Consider the following 22,185-nt stretch of genomic DNA (forward strand, 5'->3'; position numbering starts at 1 on the left):
CCTAGGTCATCTCATATGTCAGAAACAGTCATTTTATGAGACAAACTGTTTATATCAACGATTTTTACCTCAGGGATTTTTTTTTTTTTGATGGTGGCAGTGGGTACTACATAAAGGAAAAACTAACTCCGAGCTGTGACTGGAGTCCTATTATTGGTTATTCTACCTGGCCCTATTTATCCTGGCGTACTTTAATGACAAAAAAATACATATATAGAGAGTGAGTTTTTTTTTAAGCTCGCCCTCCCCTCGCCCTCCCCTCGCCCTCCCCTCGCCCTCCCCTCGCCCTCCCCTCGCCCTCCCCTCGCCCTCCCCTCGCGCTGCTGGGGGGCGGGGCCGCCCCTTCCGGCGTCTGCGCGGCGCCGCTTCCGCCCATTCATTCTGCTCGGCGGCTGCCGCTTCCTGGCGCCAGTGGCGGCGCGGCCTGCTCGCCGGAGGCCTCCGCCCGCCCCAGGTCTCCTCTGCCCGCTGGGGCCGCCGCCGCCGCTCCCCGCGCAAGGCCGCCGGGCCGCAGCGCCTGCCTCCCGCCGCCATGAAGCTCGTCAGGTGAGCGGATGGAGGCGGATGGAGGCGGCCGGGCCTGGCGGCGGCGGGGGGGAAGAGAGCCGCGCTCGGCGCCGCCCCCGCGCTAACGGTCGCCTCGCGGGCGCCCCTCCCCCGACGGCCGTTGAGGCCTAAACGCCCGGCGGGGTCCTGCGGGGAAAGGCCTGGCCTTGCTGGGGAAACGCGGCGGGGGCAGCGCGCGGGTGCGAGCGCGGGGTTAAGTAGCAGCCGCCCAGTCTGCCCACTGCGGCCGCGGGGCAGGATCCGCCGTTTGGGGGGGGGGGGGGGGGGGGGTTGTGTCATCGTGCTCTCGCGCACTGCGTTAACTAAACGCGAGATCTGGAAGCGTTCTCTTTGTAAACGTGAGAGGTGCGGGCGCTTACGTGCCTCGGTTTTCTCTAATATTGGGTATTCTTTGATGTTGCGTGCTCAGGCTTCATGTGGGAGTAAAAAAAGAAACCTTTTTTAATTTCTAGGTTTTTAATGAAACTCAGTCATGAGACTGTGACCATCGAACTGAAGAATGGGACACAGGTGCATGGAACTATCACAGGTATGGCCTGACGGCAAAGACTGTGGCAGCGTATCGGCTGTTCCTTTTCTGCTGATAATTGGCAATTGTGGTTTGGTTTGAGCTTTTTTGTTTCGTACTCTTTGTTGTGGGGACCTTCTCTGGTAGAAACAGATGATGATCCTTCTAGCTTGTATCCTTTTACAAGTATCAGGTGTGTTTTTGGCAGAAGAGTCCGGACATTTGCAGGAGCTACTAGAAATACAGCGAAGAACTTTGACCAGCCAGCTTTCTGCAGACAATCATCATCTTTGGCCTGGTAGCAGGGCCAGTTCACCTGTGGTCAAACTTACGCTGTTGATATATTTTTGTAATACACTTTCTGTTCATAAAGCGCTGCTGGGAGACAGTGGATTGATTGTAGTACTTGCTGGGAGCCTCTGAGTCAGATGGTCTCTTGGGCTTTGTTTACAAATAAGCTTAGGGAAAAATGAAGTAAACTTTTGCAAACTGTTTTGTTAGCAAATCTGAAGTAAGCATGATCTACTCCCAGAATTTTAGCAGCATGATAATGTTGGTAAGCTAGTTTTACCACCATATCAAGCTGGCAGTGGTATGCAGTTAAATCTCTGTAAGACGTTTCAGTACATCTGATTTTGATTTGTAAAATTGTTGTAAGCTATAGTCATATAAGAACTTTATAGTAGAGCCACCCACAGAGGATTTTTTTCTGTCTGTGGTAGACAGATAAATGGCAAATGTTAAATGTTCACATAGGCTGTAGATGATTTTAATCTAAAAGAGAATTATTTCTTTTGAGTGTATCTTTGCTCTGTTTAAGGTGACTTGGTATAGGAATGTATCTTTACATAAACTTGCATTAATTTCATGAAACTGGTTTGAAAACATGTAGCTTGATGATGGATACTGGGCAAAAAGGAATCCTGGTGTCAAGAATCTGGTTCCCAGCTGTTGTCAGAGGTTTATCATGTAATCACCTAAATTTGTGTTTTAATGTCTAGGGAGGGGCATAATCTATAAATTGTGCTAATTATAAAATGAGTGTGCACCTTTATATCACTGAACTGAAAGCTATGGGGTAAGCCTTTATGGTTCATTATCAATATCAGTTTTTCATATTTTTAAATATATGTGGACTTTTTTTTTGCTTTCATAATGTCAGAGACTGGTATTGCTCTGAGAATATTCATGTTAGAATTACTTCAGGGACAGTCAGGTGTATATGTGTGGGTTATGCTGTTGTTAATAAAGCAAACTCTTGTGGATAAGTTGATGAACTTGGTCGCCTTTCCTTCCCCTACTCCAGACTGCTTTTAGAAGCTCTTCTGCCCTGACGTTGTTTGTAGCAAAGTTCAAATTTGGCAGTTTGCAGAGTTGTATTTCTGGCAATTGCTGAAGTTCTTTTTTGGCCAGTAGCAATCTGTTTAGATTTGGCAGGGTTAAAAACTGTTGAATGTGGCATTATTCTGCAAGCCAGGTCCATCAGCTTTGGTTAGTACCTGAATGCACCACCCTGGTATCTGATTGCAGCATGCTCTATCAAACACAACTAGGTGGGAGGCAAACAATGTCTCCTGCTGACCTTGGTGCTCTTGCAGGCCGAGTTATTGACCAAAGCCTTGTGTCCTGCTAAGAGTCTGTAAAAGCTTGGGGTGGAACCCATATTTTTGAAGTGACACTTTTCCCTTTACACTGGTGCATAAGCCGTGTTAATATTTGCTGTGACATCTGCAAAATCTCCTGTTCCTCCCAGTGTATCAGCTGGCCAGAGCAGGCACGCTGAAGGGGCAGGGTTTATGTTACACATACCTTACACAAATAAGGAGACGGATCAGGTGGGTTACAGACGTTGGAGAACTGTTTTCTTTAAGTCTAGATCTAGAATTGGTGTGGGGGGATAGAAGAAATACTTGGAGGTCACAAGTGCGTTTGCTGTGAACTTTGGAGCTCTGCTAAGCTCCTTTGGTGGTTAGGCTGAATTCATAAAAGTATGAAACACCTTTAAAGGCACAGCACAGTGATTCCGGTTCTGGTCGAGTGTTCATTTATATTATTGCCTTGGTGAAACACTTGTCTTCCAGTTTGTCTTTCCATATTTGTGAAATGAGACAATAATTGCTTTCAGCTCACAGAGTTGTTTGTACACACACTTTGAATACACTAAAAATTTTGCTTGTGTGGGTGCCCCGTCACTGAATTAGTGGATATTTGTAAATTATAATTTCTATCTTTTGTCTAAATTTTTCGTTCTGGAAAAATTAATCTCACTTTGATCTTTGTAGTTAGAGATCAAATCCCATGCAAGGCTTGTGATGTTCAAAAACAAAATTAATATAGGGATTGAATGATGACACTTCTTATGGCTGTTACTCAGTATATGCACCCAGCTGAGATTGTTTTGGAGTGTGCATATTACTGTGCACAGTGGATACAGTAACGGTTCCATGGGGGAGCAAAGAGCTGTTGTGGGTCAGCTGTTCAGCACTGAGTTAGTAACAGCAATGATTGTCCCTTACCGTAATGTATTTTATGTACTTTTAAAGAAGACAGTAAACTACTATAAGATGTATTTTATCAGAAAATGAATGCTGCTTTGACAGCTGGACTTCTTCAAAGCTTACAGAAAGAGGAAATGATCAGTTTCTTCCTCCTCAGAGGTATTCTTGCTTTTTTTAAAGTAAAAAAGCTAGTATTGAACTTCTGTAATAAGTGGTAGTTTATTTATTGCTCAAAGGAACCATTTTAATCATTTACAAAATTGCTATGCCTGTCTTAGATCTAGATGAAGATCTCTGATAGTATTGTACAGATAGTAGTAAATGGATCTTCCATCAAAAAATGTACGGTAAGTTGTTGAGGACAGTTACTAATGAATGATCCAGCATAAATTAAGAGACAAAAGACGTGTTTATGTTCACTTGGAGGCTTAATTAGTGAATGGCATAGATCCAGAAGCGAGTGTTAATGAACAGCATACATCTAGAAGCAGGTGTATACTTAAAAAATGGCCCATTGTGCCAAAAGTGACCATCTTGTACGCCTTCATCCCTGAAATAAGACTTTTATTGTTTCAGGAGTGGATGTCAGTATGAATACGCACCTCAAAGCAGTGAAAATGACGCTGAAGAACAGAGAGCCTGTACAGCTGGAGACCCTGAGTATTCGAGGGAATAACATTCGCTACTTCATTCTGCCAGACAGTTTGCCGCTGGATACCTTGCTAGTGGATGTTGAACCCAAAGTCAAATCCAAGAAAAGAGAAGCAGGTTAGTTTGTGATTTCCCAGTCCCCTTTCTTTGTTCTACGCTACGCAACAATGGTTTTGGCTGGCTTTGGGTCAGTGTATGCGTTTTAGTACTTTGACTCTGCAGTCATCCTGTAAAACATCTGATTAGAATATCTTAATTTCTGCATTTGGCAGCTAGTTCTTTCATCTTTGTTTGATGGTTTGATACTGATATTGCAAGTCTGCCTTGCCTCCTTCTTAGCATCTGTAAGATCTCCTTTCGTGTGAAATGATGTATATAGCTCATCATATGTCCGTGTAAAAAATGCAAATATTTCTAAGCTTGAAGAAATATTAACCTATCACATTTTCAGAGGTGACACCGAAAAGGCTTACATTTCCTCTTCTCAAAATGTCTGCTGTGTTTCTCCACTTTGTATGGGGAACTTCATATAGCCTAATAAGAAAGTACAGAATGGCCTCTTGAACAGTGCTGGATACTTAGCTGAAATATTGCTTGGTAGTGGGTAAAAATAAACTGTAGGAGAACTGAATTTGAGGGAATTTGGAATCGCAGTGAGTCTACACTGTATTCCCATGAGTAGTTTTCCAGTGTTCCACTGTATGTGGTCTTCCCGGGAATTGTATTTAGTTTTTCTCGAAAGGCTGTTGAGCAAAAACCTTTCCTTACAAACCTAACAGTATAGCGAATACTTCAGTTTTAGTCCATGCTATTAAAATTTAACATTTAATAAACTCCAGGAAATCTGTAGGTGTGTGTTCAGGCAATAACAATTTTGCACAATGCTTGATCTTGGTGTTTTTTAAATAATTTTTTTAAGTGAAAGCTTAATTATGCTCTGAAATAATGTCTTTTCATTTCTCCTGTAATTGGTGTTTGAGTATTTGGATCTGCAGTCTTTGACCCATGTGTACGTTATAATTGGTCAGAGGTAGTGTGTTTACCTTATTGAAATGGTATGAGGCACCCTCAGGTCTGTACTTTCCAAAGCGCAAATTGTTGTGGCTGCAGTCTTCATTGAGAGCGAGTATGAAGCTCCTGGAAGGGTTTTGCTCCACTTGCATCCATTAAAAATAAACCGACCACATGGTGAAGTTGGAACATGGTTGGATTGCTTTTTTCTGAACCTCGCTTTTTGCACCTTGACTGTGCTGAAGCTCTCTCAGCTGTATTGCATTGCACTTTACCTTAATCTGTAAATGCTTTGGGTGTCAAAAGTTTTAATGCGTGGTCTCTCCTTGGCAAATGAAAATGTTGATGGGAGGCAGGAATGCTGGCTGAGAGGTGTGTGACACTTTCACAGTGGGCCTGAGTGTGCTGGTGCTTCTCAGTGGACATAATTGTCTACTGGTGCATGTGGATGCTGTAATCATTTAGTCAGGCTTTTGATACTTCAGTGTATTTTACAAAGGGTCAGTCTGTTATCGGCAAAACAAATGAAGTCTTGATTCTTAGAGACTTTTGTCCTGTCTCTCTGCTCCTTCATTTCTTTACCATGTTTCTAACCTACATGCTGTCAGATGGAACAGAATAACTGTTAAGGCCTGTTTCTTAAATGTGGGCGGTAGGGTGCATCTCTTACCTAACCACCCACTTCCACAAAATTTTAAGTGTCTTGATACCTTTGCAAACCCTACACTGACAAGTTTGTCTGAAATTAAGCAGTAATTTCAGAAGTTTTTAGAGGGACCTGGCAACCTGATGGAACAGGACTTATTTCCTTAGGAATTTGGGGTAAAATGACACTTTATCATCACATGGAACATATGACCTCCAGCAGTCCCTTGCAACCTAAATTATTCTGTGAATCTGTTTTCCTTTTACCATGCCATGAAATAGTAGTATTTAAAAGGAAGGAGCACAGAGCCAGGATGTTGGTCGGATAATCGTATACAAAATTGGTAGAGGCATTGTTGAAAATAGTAGGAACTGTTTGGTGCTGGGATCCTTTAGAAATGCAGCCATTTCACATGGCTAAATGAAAGAGAGTGCACTTGAGAATCTTACAGTGTATTAAAATGGGCACCTCCCTTTCCCAGTGTGCTAAAAAACAAACAAACAAAAAATAAAACACACAATATGAGCTGTGGTAATAAACCTGCTGTGTTGTGATGAATAGTAGACCAAGTGCAGGAATGTCTTACATATTCTGCTTCTGTTTTCTGAAAAACTAGACTTCTATCAAAAGAAAGAAAAGAGGAATCAGGACTCCGTCAAACTATCATAACATTTGGAAATGGCCAGCTGTGCCACTATATCCCCTTGTTATCTTGAGTGAAGCCAAACATAAACTGTTGTCCATGGAAGTTGTATGCTGAAAAATCTAATACGAAATATGAAAATACTGTCTGGAATATACTGAGAATTACCAGAGTTCATATCTGACTTATTGCTTACATGCGATGAGACATAATGTTGTTTGTGCTTGATACAGAATGTTTTAGTCAAAATTCAAATGTTTCTAGGTCTCATTTGATTCATCCTTTTTGTTTTATTTGCACAGTTGCTGGAAGAGGCCGTGGCCGAGGCCGTGGGAGAGGCAGAGGTCGTGGAAGAGGAAGAGGAGGTCCAAGACGATAACTTTTCACCACAACTGTTACCAAATTCTGGGCAATTTTGGATAGTTTTTGTACAGGTCTTGTTTACGGTGTCCATTTTTAATAAACTGAAATGTGAAAAAGTTGTCTTTCTTTTGTTAGGTAAGCCTGGAGGGGGGGGGAGGGGGACATGTTTTATTCCTAGAGGCTGTTGCAGACTAAGCATGTCTTGTTGGTGTTGGTTATCCCTGTCAAGATCCTACCCACCCCCAAGTGCTGTAAAACTCTCTGTTGCTCTTTGCCCCAAGCTGGGATACTTGTGTTGGTGTGCTGTAATAATGTTTGTTTGAAATGAATCCCTATTTTATAAGGCAACTGCCATCTTCTAATTACATAATTAAGACACTATATTAAGAACCAGTATCCTGTGAATGTGTCTTTAATGTTGTTTTTCAGAGTGACCTCTTTAAAGTTCATAGATAGAATTTTGCTGTTTTCTATTCAGTGAAGCTCAAAAATTTACCATGTTATTTTCTTTATAAAACATTCACATAAGGAAATTAATCAGTACTATAGAACTGCTGGACTGCTGCCTCTCCATGGTTAAAATTAAAACATCCTTGGAGGAGAACTTTGCTAAAGCTGATTATGTGGCATGATACTCTTAAGCTATATCACAGATATCTTCCAGTGTGTAGTGCATCCCTTGAAAAAATGAATGGCACAGTACGTAATTACATACTGGAATTAGATGTTCACTTCTTTTGGAAATAAGAGAATTTCTGCAGCTTATATATAAAATGCTTTGCTGGGCACAAATATAAAAGAAACAATATTGGCTGTATTTATCTCAGATACCTCAGATACTGATTTTTCTTTTGTAGAAAAGGAATTATTACATTCACAACATAAAACTTCAAAAGATTAAATATAGATGTCATTTCAAATAGCCTGCATGTTAAGTTTGACTCTTCTGAAGGGTAAGGATACCAGTACTTCAGTGAAAGAACATACCTAGTTCGTTGCTCGTGCTACAGGCTGGAAAAGAACAACTAAATGTTACCTAATTAGCCAATATGCTGGTTAATTTGTGCTAAGTAGCATTTTGTGAGCTGCTGTTCTGTCCCCCCCCCCCCCCTTTACAGAGGCCTTCTTAAAGCTTCATCTGTTACAGAAGAGCTTTTTTCTGTTTTTTCTGAACTGTTGTGGGACCTCCCAAGAGCACTTTGGTAAATATAGCACCCGAGGTTCTCAAATCTATAATCAGCTGCTACAAATACAGGTTGCTGTGGTCTTCCAGAAGTGCCCAGTCACTGGCCCTGTGGGAAAGGTCTTCATGAGTCCAGGGCTCTGCGTTCATGCAACTGTGGAAATGTTTTCCCTCTTCAGCCTCCTGCTGATAAAAGTTACCAGAGCCCCCAGGGGGATGCACATGGTGGATGCTGCCACCAGCAGCCCAATCACAGCCAGGGCATAGCCAGGGTAATCCTTCGTCACCAGCTGCCCCTGCAGGCGAAACGAGACTATTAGCGCAGGTGAGTTTGCATGGACCCGCTGAACCCGCCTGGCCTGCAGTGTTGCCTCTTCAGGTTTTGATGCCCTGCAGTCAGGCAGGGCTCTAGCAAAGCTCTGTGTGCATATTTAAAAAGAAAGCGAGAAACATTTGTGCTTTGTGGGCTGGAGCAGCTCATGACTGTCCTTGAAGTTTTTTTTCAGTCCAACCTCACCAGCATAAGCTTTGTTACAGTAGCTCTGTTCTTGTTGACACAGTACCTTGCTCTAGGTAAATTTACATGATGCAAATACTGGGAACTTTTTTTCCTGAAGTTTTGGTCTATTCCAAGAGAACAGATTTTGGCTTGCCTGTCTTTCCTTAATGAGACCACTCAGCACTGACCTCTCTGTAAGGTCTTCTCCTTCCTTTCCTGGAACCTGTGGGCTCCTGCTGGTACGCAGTCGTCAAGCCAGGCCATTTACAGGCACCCAAATTAGTGGTGACATGCAAACAATGTACTTTTATTTTTTTCTACATGCAAGAAACATTTCCACTAAAGATTATGAAACTAGTAATTACTTATCCAGTAGTAATTGCTCTGCAAAAAATAAGCAGTTCAGCACTTTTGCAAAATTATTTTGGCCATGAATAAAAATGTAGCTGGAAGTTTTGAAAACAGAAGTGGTTCATGAAAACAGTTTACTTTATTCCAGCAGCAGTTTTGTTGTGCTAAAATATCGCTGATTTTATTCAAAATACTACTATTTGAAAGTAAATGCTTTTGGTTAAAGGATACTTTTTAAGATAATATTTTGATTTTTTTCAATCAACACTAATAACATTTTTTGTTTGAAGACATCAATTTATAAGAATTTTAGAGGGAAATTAGTCCATTTTATAGAACCATCATGTTGCTGCAAAAAGGTCAGGTTTTTCCCTATTTTACATTACCACAGAATTAAAAAATGACATTAGTTCCAGCTGCAAACTTTGAAAAGACAGTTTGGTGGAACAATGTAGTTAGGAAGGAACATTCTGTGTCCTTGCAGGGTTTTGTAAAAGTTAAAAAAAAAAAAAAAAAAAAAAAAAAAAAAAAAAAAAGCTGTTTTACCTGTGTGGCATCCCATGCTTGGTATTGCAGTGTTCCTGTGAGGATATAGTCGGTGATGTAAAATATAAATAGGCTTATAATTAGCAAAGGACTAGCAAAAGCCCACATAATTTTCCAATACCAGCTTGGCTTATGTCCAATCATTATGTGAAGATCTTTCTCAAATCTGTGTTTAAAAAAAAAAAAAAAGTATTCTTGAGAACAGCTCCATTTGTTCAATCAGTACCTTGACGTGAGTTACTTTACATCCACCTATAGGGTTAAATAATGCAGGCAGAGAGTGTATTTGACCAGAAGTGAGCAGAAAGAGGTATTGTCTGAAAAACTGGCTCACCTGGATCATACAGTGAGGCTGAAAGCGAGTGAAAAGATAGCAGGGCTTACAACAGGATCCCAAAATACATATTCTATAGCTAGAATTATATATAGCAGAAAAAAGCCTCCATAGATTTCTCCTTAAATAAGTTCAGAGCATTAGTTCTGTAGGCTGACAAAGAAAAGAGATTATGCTTCAGTGGCATGGAGAAATCACACTGCTTGTCTTTGCGGAGTCGAGGCAGTCTCATCACCGCCTTTGGGCTGTCTTTGAGGAAGTCCTGATCACACAGCAAACCTGGACGCGATTTGAAGGCTTTGAATGTGTCAAGGATGCAATAACAACGTAGGTGGCTGCACCTGCGCATTGTTAGCAGACTAACAAAGCAAATATTAAAACTTCCTTTCTTTAAATGCCCTGAGTGCAAACACCTCTCTGTGCTGTGTAAAACTGTTCCTGATGCCGGCACTCGCTTTTACCCGCAAGCGTTGGCCTGGTGGTTGCTCCCCTGAGGGCACCTGGGGTGACTGCAAGAGCAGCAACACGCAAGGGCAGCACCCTTGCCACCAGGCTGGCTGGCAGCAGCCTGGCAGTGCTCCTGTGCTTGTGCTGAATTACTGTGAAAGGAGAAGCAGAGTTTTGGCAGAAGATGCTCTTTAGACCAAAGACAAGAAAGCGAGTGAGCAGGGAACAGCGTGTACAGCTCATTAGTGCTTCCCTGCCTGCAGAGAAAGTATTTGCGGAGGGCAAATTAGAAATAACAGTACCAAAGCTAGCAGCCTACAGCTTTTTCCCCTGTATTAAGGACAGATAACCTCTAAATTCAGAGCCGTGGAGGTAGTGCCCCTTGGGGGCATCCACATTGTCAGGAAAAGGGCCTAATTTCACATGGGCGTAAACCCATTTACTGGATGTAAAGACGGGAGCAGAGCTGTGAGGCCAGGGCGTTGCAGTGCAGGGGGGGAGGCTTGGGAGCTGCTGCTGGGGCAGGAGGTGCCCAGGCCACCCAGCCTGGGCCTTGCCTCCCCATGTACCCAAAACCCCAGGAAGGGCCTGCAGGCCAGGGGTGACCTTGATCGTCTGGCTGATATCATAGTATAGGAGAAAAATTTAGTCCAAGGTGGTTATTTTTACTCTTGGCACTGCTCGTCTTGGCCTATGGTCACATCCCCTCTATCCTGCTTACAATCACGCTATGGAGAAAGGAGGTTTCAAGCTTTTACCTTCTTATCCCGTAAGCGTAACACACCGCAATGGTTTCCACCAGCACAATAAGCAGCAGCGAGAGGGTGGCTGCGTAGTCATTGAATATGTCAAACCAGTAATTTCCGGCCTCCATGGTGAAAGTCAGGCCAATGACGCAGTTAATTAAACACACAAGGCCTGCATGGATAAAATAGCGAGAGATGCTATCGTTATGCCTGGACAGTGCGTGTATGTAAAATGTCATATTATTGAGACTAAAAAGATAGTGAGACTTCTACTGCTTTCTACCAGGGTAATAGTTACAGTTATTAATGAAGATCCTGGCGCAATGGCTGCTGTAGAAGCAGCCAGGCTGGAGAAAGGGCCTTTGGAGCAGCTCTGCATTAAGTGTCAGTACTGCATGCAACTGACACCCTGAAACCCTGGAAATTATCTCGCATCTCGCTCACGGCCATGTTTAAGGAATTGCTGCTGTGTGTGATAGTTCCCTGCGTAGCTCAGCCAGCATTCAGGTGGGGTCTGGGGGGTTAGGTCAGAGTCTGAGACATACCCAGTAAATCATATTTCAGCACTGTATTTTAGTATTTAGCCACAGGGCAACATGCATGACATCATAGTTTGTTCCTGTTAAAGATCTCCCCAAAGAGCCAAGGAGCAAGGGGTGCAAAACCACTGGGGAGAAGGAAGATTATTTTTTTGCCCCTTGGCAAAGAACTGGCTCTGTGTGTTTGTGTATATCCTGGTGTATCCCTGAACTGGTAACCACACCCATGATCTTAGAGCGGCATCATCATAGTACATCCTCATGACACAGTCCCGAAAACTGAGTCCTAGCTAGAGCTTTGTAAAGTGTATGCGCAGCCACTAGCCACTATTGCTGGGCTACTAAGTTGTGAGCTATTGCTGCTTCAGGGCATGTGGTTCGTGTGCATATTACTGAATTACTCACTTACTAAAGCGCGTGCCCATACAGAACATGCCTTGTTCTCTGGCTGACGGGTGCAAAGAAAGACTCGAAATGCTTTTTCTGCACTCTTTTCTCTGCATGAAGGACCCTTTGAATTTTGCATACTGGTAACAGTGGTAAAACAGCTGGTGCGAGTGCAAAACAGAAGTGTCCCTGGCTACAGACATCCTGACATTTCTCTTGGCCATTTGATTCAGTAGATACCAGTCTGATGTGTGCTGGGAAGCCCTGTAAATACATAGCCGCTCTTGTCCTAATGCTTTGAGATCTCTCGATGGAAACTGCTGCCTACAGACATCATTTCTCAAGAGCAGGAAAACACTTCTGGCAACATATTAGATAGCCCCTGCTCTGCTTGAGGACAAAGAGGAACATTCAAAGATGGTGGGACACCAGAGCTTTTACGTGTATGTTCTCACCTTGCCTGGCCTGTGTTACTAAGTGGCACCTGCTCACCTGAGATCACCTCCTTGGGTAAGTGGGTGGCAATGAACTTGCTATCAGTCAGTGGCGTGAGGATAGCGGCCGTGTTTCCCAGCATGCTCCCTATGCCCAGCATCAACAGCATGCTGAAGTAGAGCACCGAATACAGCTGCGACACCTCCATGTTTTTGATTGCTTCAGAATAGACTATAAACGCTAGTCCTGTCCCCTGCACAGCCTGCCAGCAAGGAGAAGAGAACAAAGGAGAGCGTTACGGTCAGTCCTTCACTGGATCACCCATGATTTTAAGCTAAGGAATCATTTCTACAGAGGAGACTGAAATTCTTCCTAATTTCAATCCCTTTTAGTTGGGGAGATTTCAATCTCTCTTGCTTATTGCAATATTTGTGCTTGGCAGGGCATTAATAGCTGACAGTTTTAGCAAAATCAAGGCCACCTTTTTTTTCTCTTGTTGACTAGGAGCCTGCTCTTCGAGGAGGTCTATGGATTTCAGTGGGGCTGTTCAGGGACTAAAGTTTTCCTCAGCTTGAATAGGGACATAAGAGACTGATCCTCCATCATGGGAAAACAAATATGCTCTGGTAGTTCAGCACAACAGAGTAAGCTGAGGTCTTTGCTGGTTTATTCAAAATATACAGAAGCCGACACAGGTTTGCTTGTAGCAAAAACGTCGGCCCAAAACCCCTGTGACCTTCCCTGACCTGCAGCTGGATTCAGTAATCCAGCTGCTGCAGGATCTGATCTCGGCCTTTTACTCGCTCTGGGGACTCAACAGCAGGGGGCTGCAGCGAGTCCCAGTTTCGCCGGTGGAAACCCCACGGGGACTTGGTCAGGAGACACGCGGGGACAGTGCGGCAGCTGAAGTGAAACGCGCAGACTGCTGCTCCACCAACCCGCCTGCAAACTGGCAGATCCGGCGTGCATCAGGCATACGCAGCCATGGGGCAACCTCTCCCTTGCACGCGGCGCCCATCCTACTCCTCATCTAAATAAGCCACCTACCACCCTCCCGAAATCCCCCGCCAGCCACCGGGCTCGCTGCAGCAGGGACAAACCAGCAGCGCAAGCTGTGAGCGCGGGGCACCTGGCACAGCCCGCACCAGGAAAGCCTGTCGTCAGCTAAGCCAGCGGCACCCGACCCAGCCAGATGTGTGTAAATGTGTCTGCACGGCAGGCCCTGGCCAGATGTTTCCTGGGGTGCAGGAGGAGCCCACATGGCTGCGTGATCCGCGAATGGAGCCGAGGGCAAGGCGAGGGGGGGGCGACACCACAGCGCTGGTGCGACGCAGCAACTCACTGTGTCCAGCTCCGCTTCCAGGCTGCAGTTTTTGAGCTGCGGCAGCAGCTCTGCGTACGCGTGCGGGTGGGCAGCCGCGAGGTGGGCCTGCACGGCGCTGAGGTTGTCCGCTGTTAAAGAGCCCTCTTCCAGGTCAAAGGCGTTCGTCAGCAGCAGTATCACCCTGGGGAAAAGCGAGGGAGCGTAACGCCTCTCTCGGCGGGTGGGGGGCGGCAGAAGGCGCCGCTGGGGGCAGCGAGGGGCAGGCGAGCGCCGCCGGGGCAGCAGCGCCCAAGGCAGCGAGCACGTTCAGTGATGGCGCTTGGCGGGGGGGGACAGGGACAGGCGTTACTGCCTTAGCCAGAGATTCAACCATAGCTTTGCTCAAAACTGTTCAAATTGATGGCTTATATCCACAGAGGAGGAGGAGGAGGAGGAGGAGGAGGCTCGGAGCATTGCTGCGTTTTATTTCTCCCCCCACGGCTAACCTTCGCGCCGCCAGCACCGGCGAGGCGCTGCCATGCCTTGGCAGCAATACCTGGGTGTTGAGAGCCAGCTCAGCCCTCGTCGCCTTTAACAGCACCATTATCTTTATCAGAGCGATACCGGGGCGCAGGGCACTGCTCGCGGTGCTGCCTGCTGTTATCTATTTACCTGCCTCCTCCCCTCCGCTTATCTCACTCGCAACAGCTTATGGGGGAAAAAAAGCGAGTTAAATCCCAGCTCTTACTTGTTTATGCAGCTTTCGTAATTAAACGTCGCCTTAAAGCCGTAGATGGAGAAAGTCACGATGCTGGCGAATATCGACGTGGCGCTGTTGATCAGCGAGACGACGATGGCGTGCCGCTCGCAGTTGTTGCTCGGCTCGTTGTAGCTGGCGAAGGCGATGAGGCTCCCGAAGCCCAGGCCCAGCGAGAAGAAGATCTGCGTGGCCGCGCTGATCCAGGCTTTGGGGTTCGCCAGCTGCTCCAGCTGCAAAGCCACGCAGGCCCGTGATGCCACGAGCCCGGCCGCTTGCTCCCACGCACCCGCTTGCTCCCGGCTTCCAGCAACCTGCCGCGAGGGGCGCATTTGGATGCCTGCCCTAAGCTACCACTGCGAAAACTTAATGTACAGCATCACTGCTATTTTTTTAAAGACCCACGCGTTCAGTAACTACGACAGTTTTGTTAAGTTTTTCTGTACCTTCGGTGTAAACATATAAATGAGTCCGTTCACAGCCCCATGAAGTGTTAATCCTCTTATTAGGTATATGATAAGAACGCAGTACGGCAAGGAAGCGGTCACATAGACAACCTGTAGAAAGCAAGGTGGATGCTGAAGACAAATTGTCAGACTATACGCTGATGTAAAGAATACCTGAGAGCATCTATAGCTATATGTCTTCTACCTATATCTCTCTGTTTTCATTTACTATGCCTAAAACATCAGCATATTCTGCTTGCTATCTTACATTAACCTTTAAACACATATTTTCAGATAAATTAAGATTTCTGTTTAAGTTTAGATTCCAGTTTTAGAGAAACAAGTTTTATTAATACTAAAAACCTGTGCTAAAGCTCTCAGGGTCTTCTCTTTGATTTGAAAAATAATAATTTCAAATGCTCACAGCATTTACAACCTACATTCAGCAGCATCTAGTGGAGTAAAATTGGTTTGAAACTGTCTGTAAAGAATTAATTAGTCAAGTTTCACCATCTGTTCAAAGCAAAGCTCATCTGACCCTTGCACGGACTGCGCAGGGTGCCAGGGCGAGACCCTGCCGGGACATGCCCGGGGAGCCCCCGACAAGGGCTTATAGCCCTTGGCTTTGTTCCTAGGGCAGGTTCAGCTGGGAGATTCCCCCCCCCCCCCCAACTTCTGTTGTGCATAAAAAGAAAGCAAAAACACCCAGTAGACCTCAGCTGTATTTTTTTTGTTGCAAAGAAAGCATAGACATCTCCTGACATTGCTTCAGTGGAGACAGTTTGGCTCTGCTGTAATAGATGGCTGCTCACAGGGCAGTTTAGCCACATGAGCACAGGCTGCTGCATTTAAGGGCTCTTCTGAATTATGCAAATTAATTAATTAATTGCAAAATTAGTATCACTTGCTCTTTTAGTTGAGCTTCCTTTAGTTGCAGCACAGCAGCTGCCCACCAGGTTGCAGAGACACTGGGCGTAGCTGCACAGGGGCAGATGCAGTAAGCCCTTGCACCAGCACCAGCACCAGCACCAGCACGCTAATGCGCCCCATGGGGAATTTTTCCAGGTGCTTCCAGTGTTCACAGGCCCAGGGCTGAGGCAGCTCCTGCTGCCTCCTCTCGGCCAGCAGGAACAACGGATCTCACCGGCAGGCCTGGGAGTTCACGTTATTTGTGCAAATAGCCATTTTTTAGAATAAAATAACCCTGGTAGACTGCTGCTTCTCAACACCGTCGAAGGGCAGCGGGCTCTCTGGGCCAAGCGCGTGCTATGGAAGACGGGGATGTCTTTTATCCACCCGGGCAGGGGGTCCTGAGGCCCTCTGCCTTTCCCCGTTTGCTTTTTCCCTGTCGGCGCCAGCCGAAGCCGTTCGCGCCGGGGCACACCTTGCCGGTGGACTCGGTGCCGCGGAGGATGCAGAGGTAGACCACGAGCCAGGCGAGCGTCAGGCACAGCGCCTGCTCCCACTGCAGCCCCCCGCTCGCCTCCAGCGACGGTGCGATGTTGAGGGTCCGCCGGTACCAGAAGTACTGCGTGGGCGACGTCCGCTCGCACTCGGCCTCGTAGCCCGTGTGGTTGCTGTTCAGCGGGCAGCTGGCCCACGGCAGCGGGTCCTGGCGGCAGCGACGGGGCGCCCGGCGCGGAGGAGGGAACGGAGGCGACGGCGGCTCCCTTAGCCGGGCTCTGCGGCACCTGGCCCCAGGGCCAACCCTCTCCCCCGGGGCCGACCTCACTCCCCTGGGGCCAATCCTCTGCCTTGGCACTGACCTGCTCCCCCAGGGCTGACCCTCTCCCCTGGCACCGCCAACCATCTCCCCCAAGGCTGACCTCTCTCCCCTAAGGCCAACCCTCTCCCCCCCCCAGGATTGACCCTCTCTGCCGGGGCTGAGCCTCTCCCTCAAAACTGCCAACCCTCTCCTCCCAGGCCAACCCTCTCCCCTAGGACTGACCCTCTCCCCTGGGGTCAGCCCTCTGCCCCTGGGACTGCCCAGCCTCTCTCCCCTGAGACTAACCCTCTCCGCCCAGGACTGACCCTCTCCCCCGGGACGACCCTTTCCCTGTGGGAGGACCCTCTCCCCTGGGACTGCCAAGCCTCTCCCTCCTGAGACTAACCCTCTCCCCCGGGACGTCCCTCTCCCCTGGGACCGACCCTCTCCCCTGGCATGACCCTCTCCCCGCCACCCACCTGGAAGGAGTGGAAGAGGTACCAGAAGGCCCAGGCATTGATGACGTTGTAGTACATGGAGAGGAAGAAGGACACCACGACACTGGCAACGCCTGCGGGCGAGGAGAGAGGCGCTCGCCGAGACCCCCGCGTGGCCTCCCCCCCCCCCAGCCCACGCCATGATGTTGCCCCTTGGGTTTCCAAGGGCTTTAAGCTCGGAGGCGCCCGGCCGGGCTGGGCCGGGCCGCAGGAAGCAACGCCTTTCCACCCGGTGCTGCGCCCCTCTGCTGCTCTGGTGTGAGGAGCAACCCCTGCCGCTGGGATGCCATCTCCCAGGACCAAACTGAGTTTTATGCTTTAGCCCCCGGAGGTTGAATATTCAATTTATTGTTTTTTTTTTTTTAATGTGTGTAAGCAAATTGGAGATGATTTGGGTAATTTAATAACTTCCTAACGTAGCTCAGATCAGGCACAGCCCAGCCGTTTCCTCCTCTGAACAACAAAGCGCTTGCTCTACCCAAAATCATCCACCATCCCGCGCACTTAAATAACCCAGCCGAGGACATACCGACCCCGCAGAGGTAGGGACTTATTGTTCTCCAAGCACCGATGCTGCCTCGCCGCATGCGCTGCCCCACGGCCAGCTCCAGGTACAGCAGCGGCATCCCCTCCACGATCAACATGACGAAATAGGGGATCAAAAAGCCTCCTGCAAGCGAGAGCAAAGAGGAGGCTGTTCAGTGAACCTGCAGCGTGCAGATGCCGTATTGCCCTCAAAGCGGCCAAACCACGTCCTGAAACCGGGAGGTTGCTGGGGCTGGTCGCTCACCGGGACATGGCAAAACCCCAAGCAACATCTCACCGGGTTTCGTTTGGGTTTTCCCAGATTCCTGGGCTCGTCGTCCCTGAGTGAACCCCACAGGGGAGCAGGTGCAAAGCGGACGGGCCATCCAGCAGCCCTGGTCCTGCCAGGGAAATCGCCGTGGCCCTTGGCAGCGCTGGGATTTCCTGCGTTAAAATGTGCTGGTGGCGAGCCGGGCGCCGCGGAGCTGCCCAGGGATGTGGGAGTCGGCGTGAGCAATGTACAGGGCCAGGGCTGTTAAAGGGTAACTAACTGCGAGCCAAAGCTTTCAAAAGCTAATGAAAGAAAGAGGCCAAGGGAAAGATTTACTTCATGTAAATTTTTCACTGGCAGAGCGCAAGTGTTCAATCAAGAAGTAACAGCAATGTCCACATTGAATATAGAGCATTAAGTAACATATCAAAATCTGGCATGGCTTATAAAACAAAACAAAACACCCTGGGCTAGCTTGGCTGAGATTTCATCGGTGCAACAAAACCGGGGGGCTTTGCACCGCGAGAGAGGTGAGAGCAGCCATGCAGCTGCCGCCGGCTTTCCTGGCCATGCGAAACCCACAGGAACCCAACAAAGCGGAGCAGCAGAGACCCCGGCGGGCCATGAGGGACGGGGGGAGGGAAGGGAAATGGCCTCCTCCCTGGACAGCCAAGATGCAGCTCGGCTTGAATTTCTTCTGGAAAAAAATCCTTGTCCTCCACTTTGGGCTTGCTTTAAAAGAGCTGCTGACTGAGTCAAAAGCTGGGGTTTTGTGAAGGCTTTCCCAGTTCCCTTTTTACAGCACTCCAAAAATATTTATGTAAATATCTCTTATTTAGGATTTAATCTGTGGCATTAACATTCCTCGCAGAGGGCTCTGTGCAGCGCCACGGAGGAATGCATTCTGCGCAGGAACCAAGGCCAAGGGCTGCAAACCAATGCTGAGAAATAATCCGGTTTCTTTTGGGAATTAATTTCCTGCCTCCCACTATAGCTTCATTAACAACGCCTTTGTTAACCTGTTAGGTAACTTCCTATGCTGAATGGGAGCTGCTGGAGGTTTAAGAACTCCTGCAGCTGGGTCCCACATGGCGAGAGCTGCGGAGAAGGAGGCAATACGCTGGTAATGGAGAGACAGCAGGTTTTAAAGTCTGTGGATATCTTGTTTGTTAGACTTACCTGCAATAAGGGCTGTACTGCGCTGCCAGGCAGGACAGGGACTGGCTTTTGCTTTTCTGCAAGGAGGGTGCCAGCGAGCGGTTGCTGGCATGCCCCCTAAGCCCTGGGCCTGTCATAGCCAGCTTTTAAGCTCCCAAAACAATGTTTTGTCAGTGTGGGTTTTGCAGACCCTTGGAAAGCCATTAAGTACTTTTTCTGAGGGCTTTGAAAGATAATAGAAAAGCAAAGCCTGCTGTCAGGAATTTTAGATTCACAATAGGGAGAGCTGCCTCTCCACAGAGAAATTTAATGGGGTACAGAAACAGCGGAGAAACTATTCCTGTTTAAATATGCTTTTCATTTTATTTTAATCATTTTTGGTAATCAGTCATTTTTGGTTATATTCAGAGTCATTCATTTGGTTATATTCACACTATCTACTACACTAATGATGCCTGATAAGAAGAATATGGCAGGAGATACCATGCAAAAAACCCCAGTGTTTGACTTTGCTGTCCTTCAGGATGTCTGCCAAGACACAAATGACTGATAGTGAACTAATCGCCTGCAGATATTGCATACAGAAACATTTACGTTATAGGCTTTGTGCTAGAGTTCAGTATCAGACACGAAGTCTTCACCCTCAGAAGCATCTGCAGAGAAGGATATACACCAATAAATGAAGCACCTTGAACTACCACTTCTGCTCTCTGAAATGTCTGAAAAAGTTTCAGCCATGGTAGTATCTAGTTTCTATTGTGGTTTCACCCACTGTATTCTCTGGGTTTTTCTGACCCGATGCTGCAGGGTAGCTCTGATGCGGTCCCAGCTCTGAGCTGGCCTCTCCACAGCCAGCACGCACTGATCCCTACAACACGCGGGTTTAAAAGTAAACTACAAGCCAATGTCCATTGCACCAAACAAGCAAAAAGCACTTAAACATCTCGGTGTGTATTTTCTCCTGAAAAGAAGAAAAGGCAGAAGCAGGCAAGAATTAAATGAGGCAGAGGCTAAACATATCACTTAATTCAACATCATGACAATAGATGCAGCGTAAGAAGCAGAATAAAGCTGAGATGTCTTGGAGGAGCTCTTTATAAGGATTCTTTAAAAGATGGTCATTAGCCAATGATGTTAGCTGTGTACTAGAAGAGATATTTTTTTTTTTTTTTTAATTAACCTAGTTAACTGACTTGATTTCTAAGGAAGAATGTCTGTGGCAGTGGCAGGTATATGGTACAGACATCGTTTTTCTCTAGTTTGGACAGGGGAGAGACTTTCAAAGAGCACTCTTTGAGCCCAAACCAATTTAATCCCCATGTTCAAAGCTTCCTGTGAGGCTTTAGCTGTGGAACTCCTGTTAATTAAGGAGTTTCAGCCAACTTCAAGGCAGATTTGCAGCCAAGTTATCACCTCCTAAAATTTTTTTGGTATAAAAAAGTCATACATTCATGACAGCAGCTTGAATGGCTATGGCTAATCTTTTAAATAAATCAGTGTAAACATCTCCCCTTCTCCTTAATATATTCAAATCCCCATATGTGAACCTACACAAAACTGAACTAGTTTCTGATGCCTTCAGAGTGTTTCAACAGGAGGAAAAACGTAATAAATCAATACCATATGGACCTACACCCCCCCCCAACCACCTCCAGCCCTTTTGCAAGTGGGTCCTCCCACTGTTTCATCGCACTTCTGGGAAATGAGTGTTACTGTTTTGGGGCAGCTGTCAGGTAAAAACCTTATGCTGAGGAATATGTGAAATAAAACAGCAACATAAGAGATGAGAGATTTATAGCTAGAGCTGGGTGTATTTATTTTATGTCTCTTGCCGGCATGGTATAAAGAACTTTCCTCCCGACACATACAGACACAAATCTGACCTCCCGCTCTGCCCTGGACCCTGGTAGGTGGACAGGGTGTTATCACGGACAACATGCTTTGGGGCTTAAAGCTTGCAACACTCCTCCCTAGAGGGAAGCAAGAAACATAAACCTCACTTACCTCCTCCATACATCTGACATAAATATGGAAACCTCCATACATTTCCCAGCCCCACGGCATAAGAAATGCAAGCGAAAACAAACTGTAAGGGATTGTCCCATAGCGGCCGGGATTTCTCCATTTCCTACTTGCACGCGCGGATTTCAGCAGAGCCTTCCTGCCTTCCCTCCTGCAGGTACTCTGCAAGCCCTGCCTCAGATGCCACACCAACCTGGCTTGGAGGGGAGGGAAAGGAGGAGGTATGCTTGCCAATTCCTATCAAGCTTTTTAATTACTAATCTTATTAACAGGCACATACTGAAGTAGGAATGCTGGTAAATAGATTATAGAAACGCACACACAGAACTATAAAATTGGTACTTTGGGTGAATAGCTGCTTGGGTTTTGACTGGCATTTCTGGGAAGGATGTGAACCTAGGGATTTTTCTCTGCTCACATGCTGGCTTGATGTTGGAAGGAGATAACACTGGGGCAACAGTTAGGTTTTGGAAACTAGAAAATCCTTCTACACAGGGTGCTCTCCTCTAGGAGTTGCATTTCTGTGAATGAGGCATCAGCTTGGACTTGGTAACAGAAAGAAGAGGTTTCCACACCATTAGGACTGGGTTTAGGGGTTGTCAGAGCTGGCTTGTATTTTGAACATCCCTTGCCCTAAGCCAGTCCTCAGGCATCCTGACACGTCCACTCTGATGTGGTAACCTGCAGCCATGCTCCCCCCCCCCCCCAACAGCCCAGCATGCTCCCCCATTCCAAAAATGGCCTTAAAACAGCTCCTATCACCCGTATACATCCCCAGCCTGCTTCAGCCTTGAGTCCAACACCCGAGTATGAGCCTTCAGAAATACCAGGCATGCATTCAAGACCAAAGTCTTAGCCCTCCATGCAGTGTGCATGTGTGTGATGCATGCAGGGCTCAGGGAGGGCTGACCCACCTTGCAGCAAATAACCACATCTCCCTGCACTTAACCTTCATGCTCATCCCCAATGCTGCAGATGAACTTTTTGAGGAGCTGCTGTTTTAAAATATTTTTAAGTTTCAGGGATCAAATATATACTAAGGCCATCAGGAAGCTGTGTCTGCAGCCCAGTGTGGAGGCAGAAGGACCTAGAAGGCCTTTGGGTTGTCTGAATGCACACCAAGATGTCAAATATGGATGTGAACTCG

General features: G+C 46.8%; 2 protein-coding genes across 2 annotated transcripts; one reads left to right on the plus strand and one right to left on the minus strand.

The window, feature by feature from the left end:
- Nucleotides 1-355: 355 nt before the first annotated feature.
- Nucleotides 356-7,003, plus strand: SNRPD1 (small nuclear ribonucleoprotein D1 polypeptide). The gene is made up of 4 exons (XM_067291377.1): nucleotides 356-546; nucleotides 1,020-1,096; nucleotides 4,150-4,341; nucleotides 6,827-7,003. The coding sequence occupies exons 1-4, from the start codon at nucleotides 533-535 to the stop codon at nucleotides 6,901-6,903; spliced, it is 360 nt and encodes a 119-aa protein (XP_067147478.1). The 5' UTR covers nucleotides 356-532; the 3' UTR covers nucleotides 6,904-7,003.
- A 1,068-nt stretch (nucleotides 7,004-8,071) lies between these two features.
- Nucleotides 8,072-21,141, minus strand: SLC6A20 (solute carrier family 6 member 20). The gene is made up of 11 exons (XM_067292454.1): nucleotides 21,021-21,141; nucleotides 17,592-17,732; nucleotides 17,045-17,136; nucleotides 16,245-16,472; nucleotides 14,861-14,971; nucleotides 14,406-14,647; nucleotides 13,697-13,859; nucleotides 12,412-12,616; nucleotides 11,006-11,165; nucleotides 9,467-9,632; nucleotides 8,072-8,366 (listed from the first exon to the last, which is right to left on the minus strand). The coding sequence occupies exons 1-11, from the start codon at nucleotides 21,139-21,141 to the stop codon at nucleotides 8,217-8,219; spliced, it is 1,779 nt and encodes a 592-aa protein (XP_067148555.1). The 3' UTR covers nucleotides 8,072-8,216.
- Between the last annotated feature and the right edge of the window lie 1,044 nt (nucleotides 21,142-22,185).

This window comes from Apteryx mantelli, chromosome 2, assembly GCF_036417845.1.
Source record: "Apteryx mantelli isolate bAptMan1 chromosome 2, bAptMan1.hap1, whole genome shotgun sequence".
NCBI lineage: Eukaryota > Metazoa > Chordata > Aves > Apterygiformes > Apterygidae > Apteryx > Apteryx mantelli.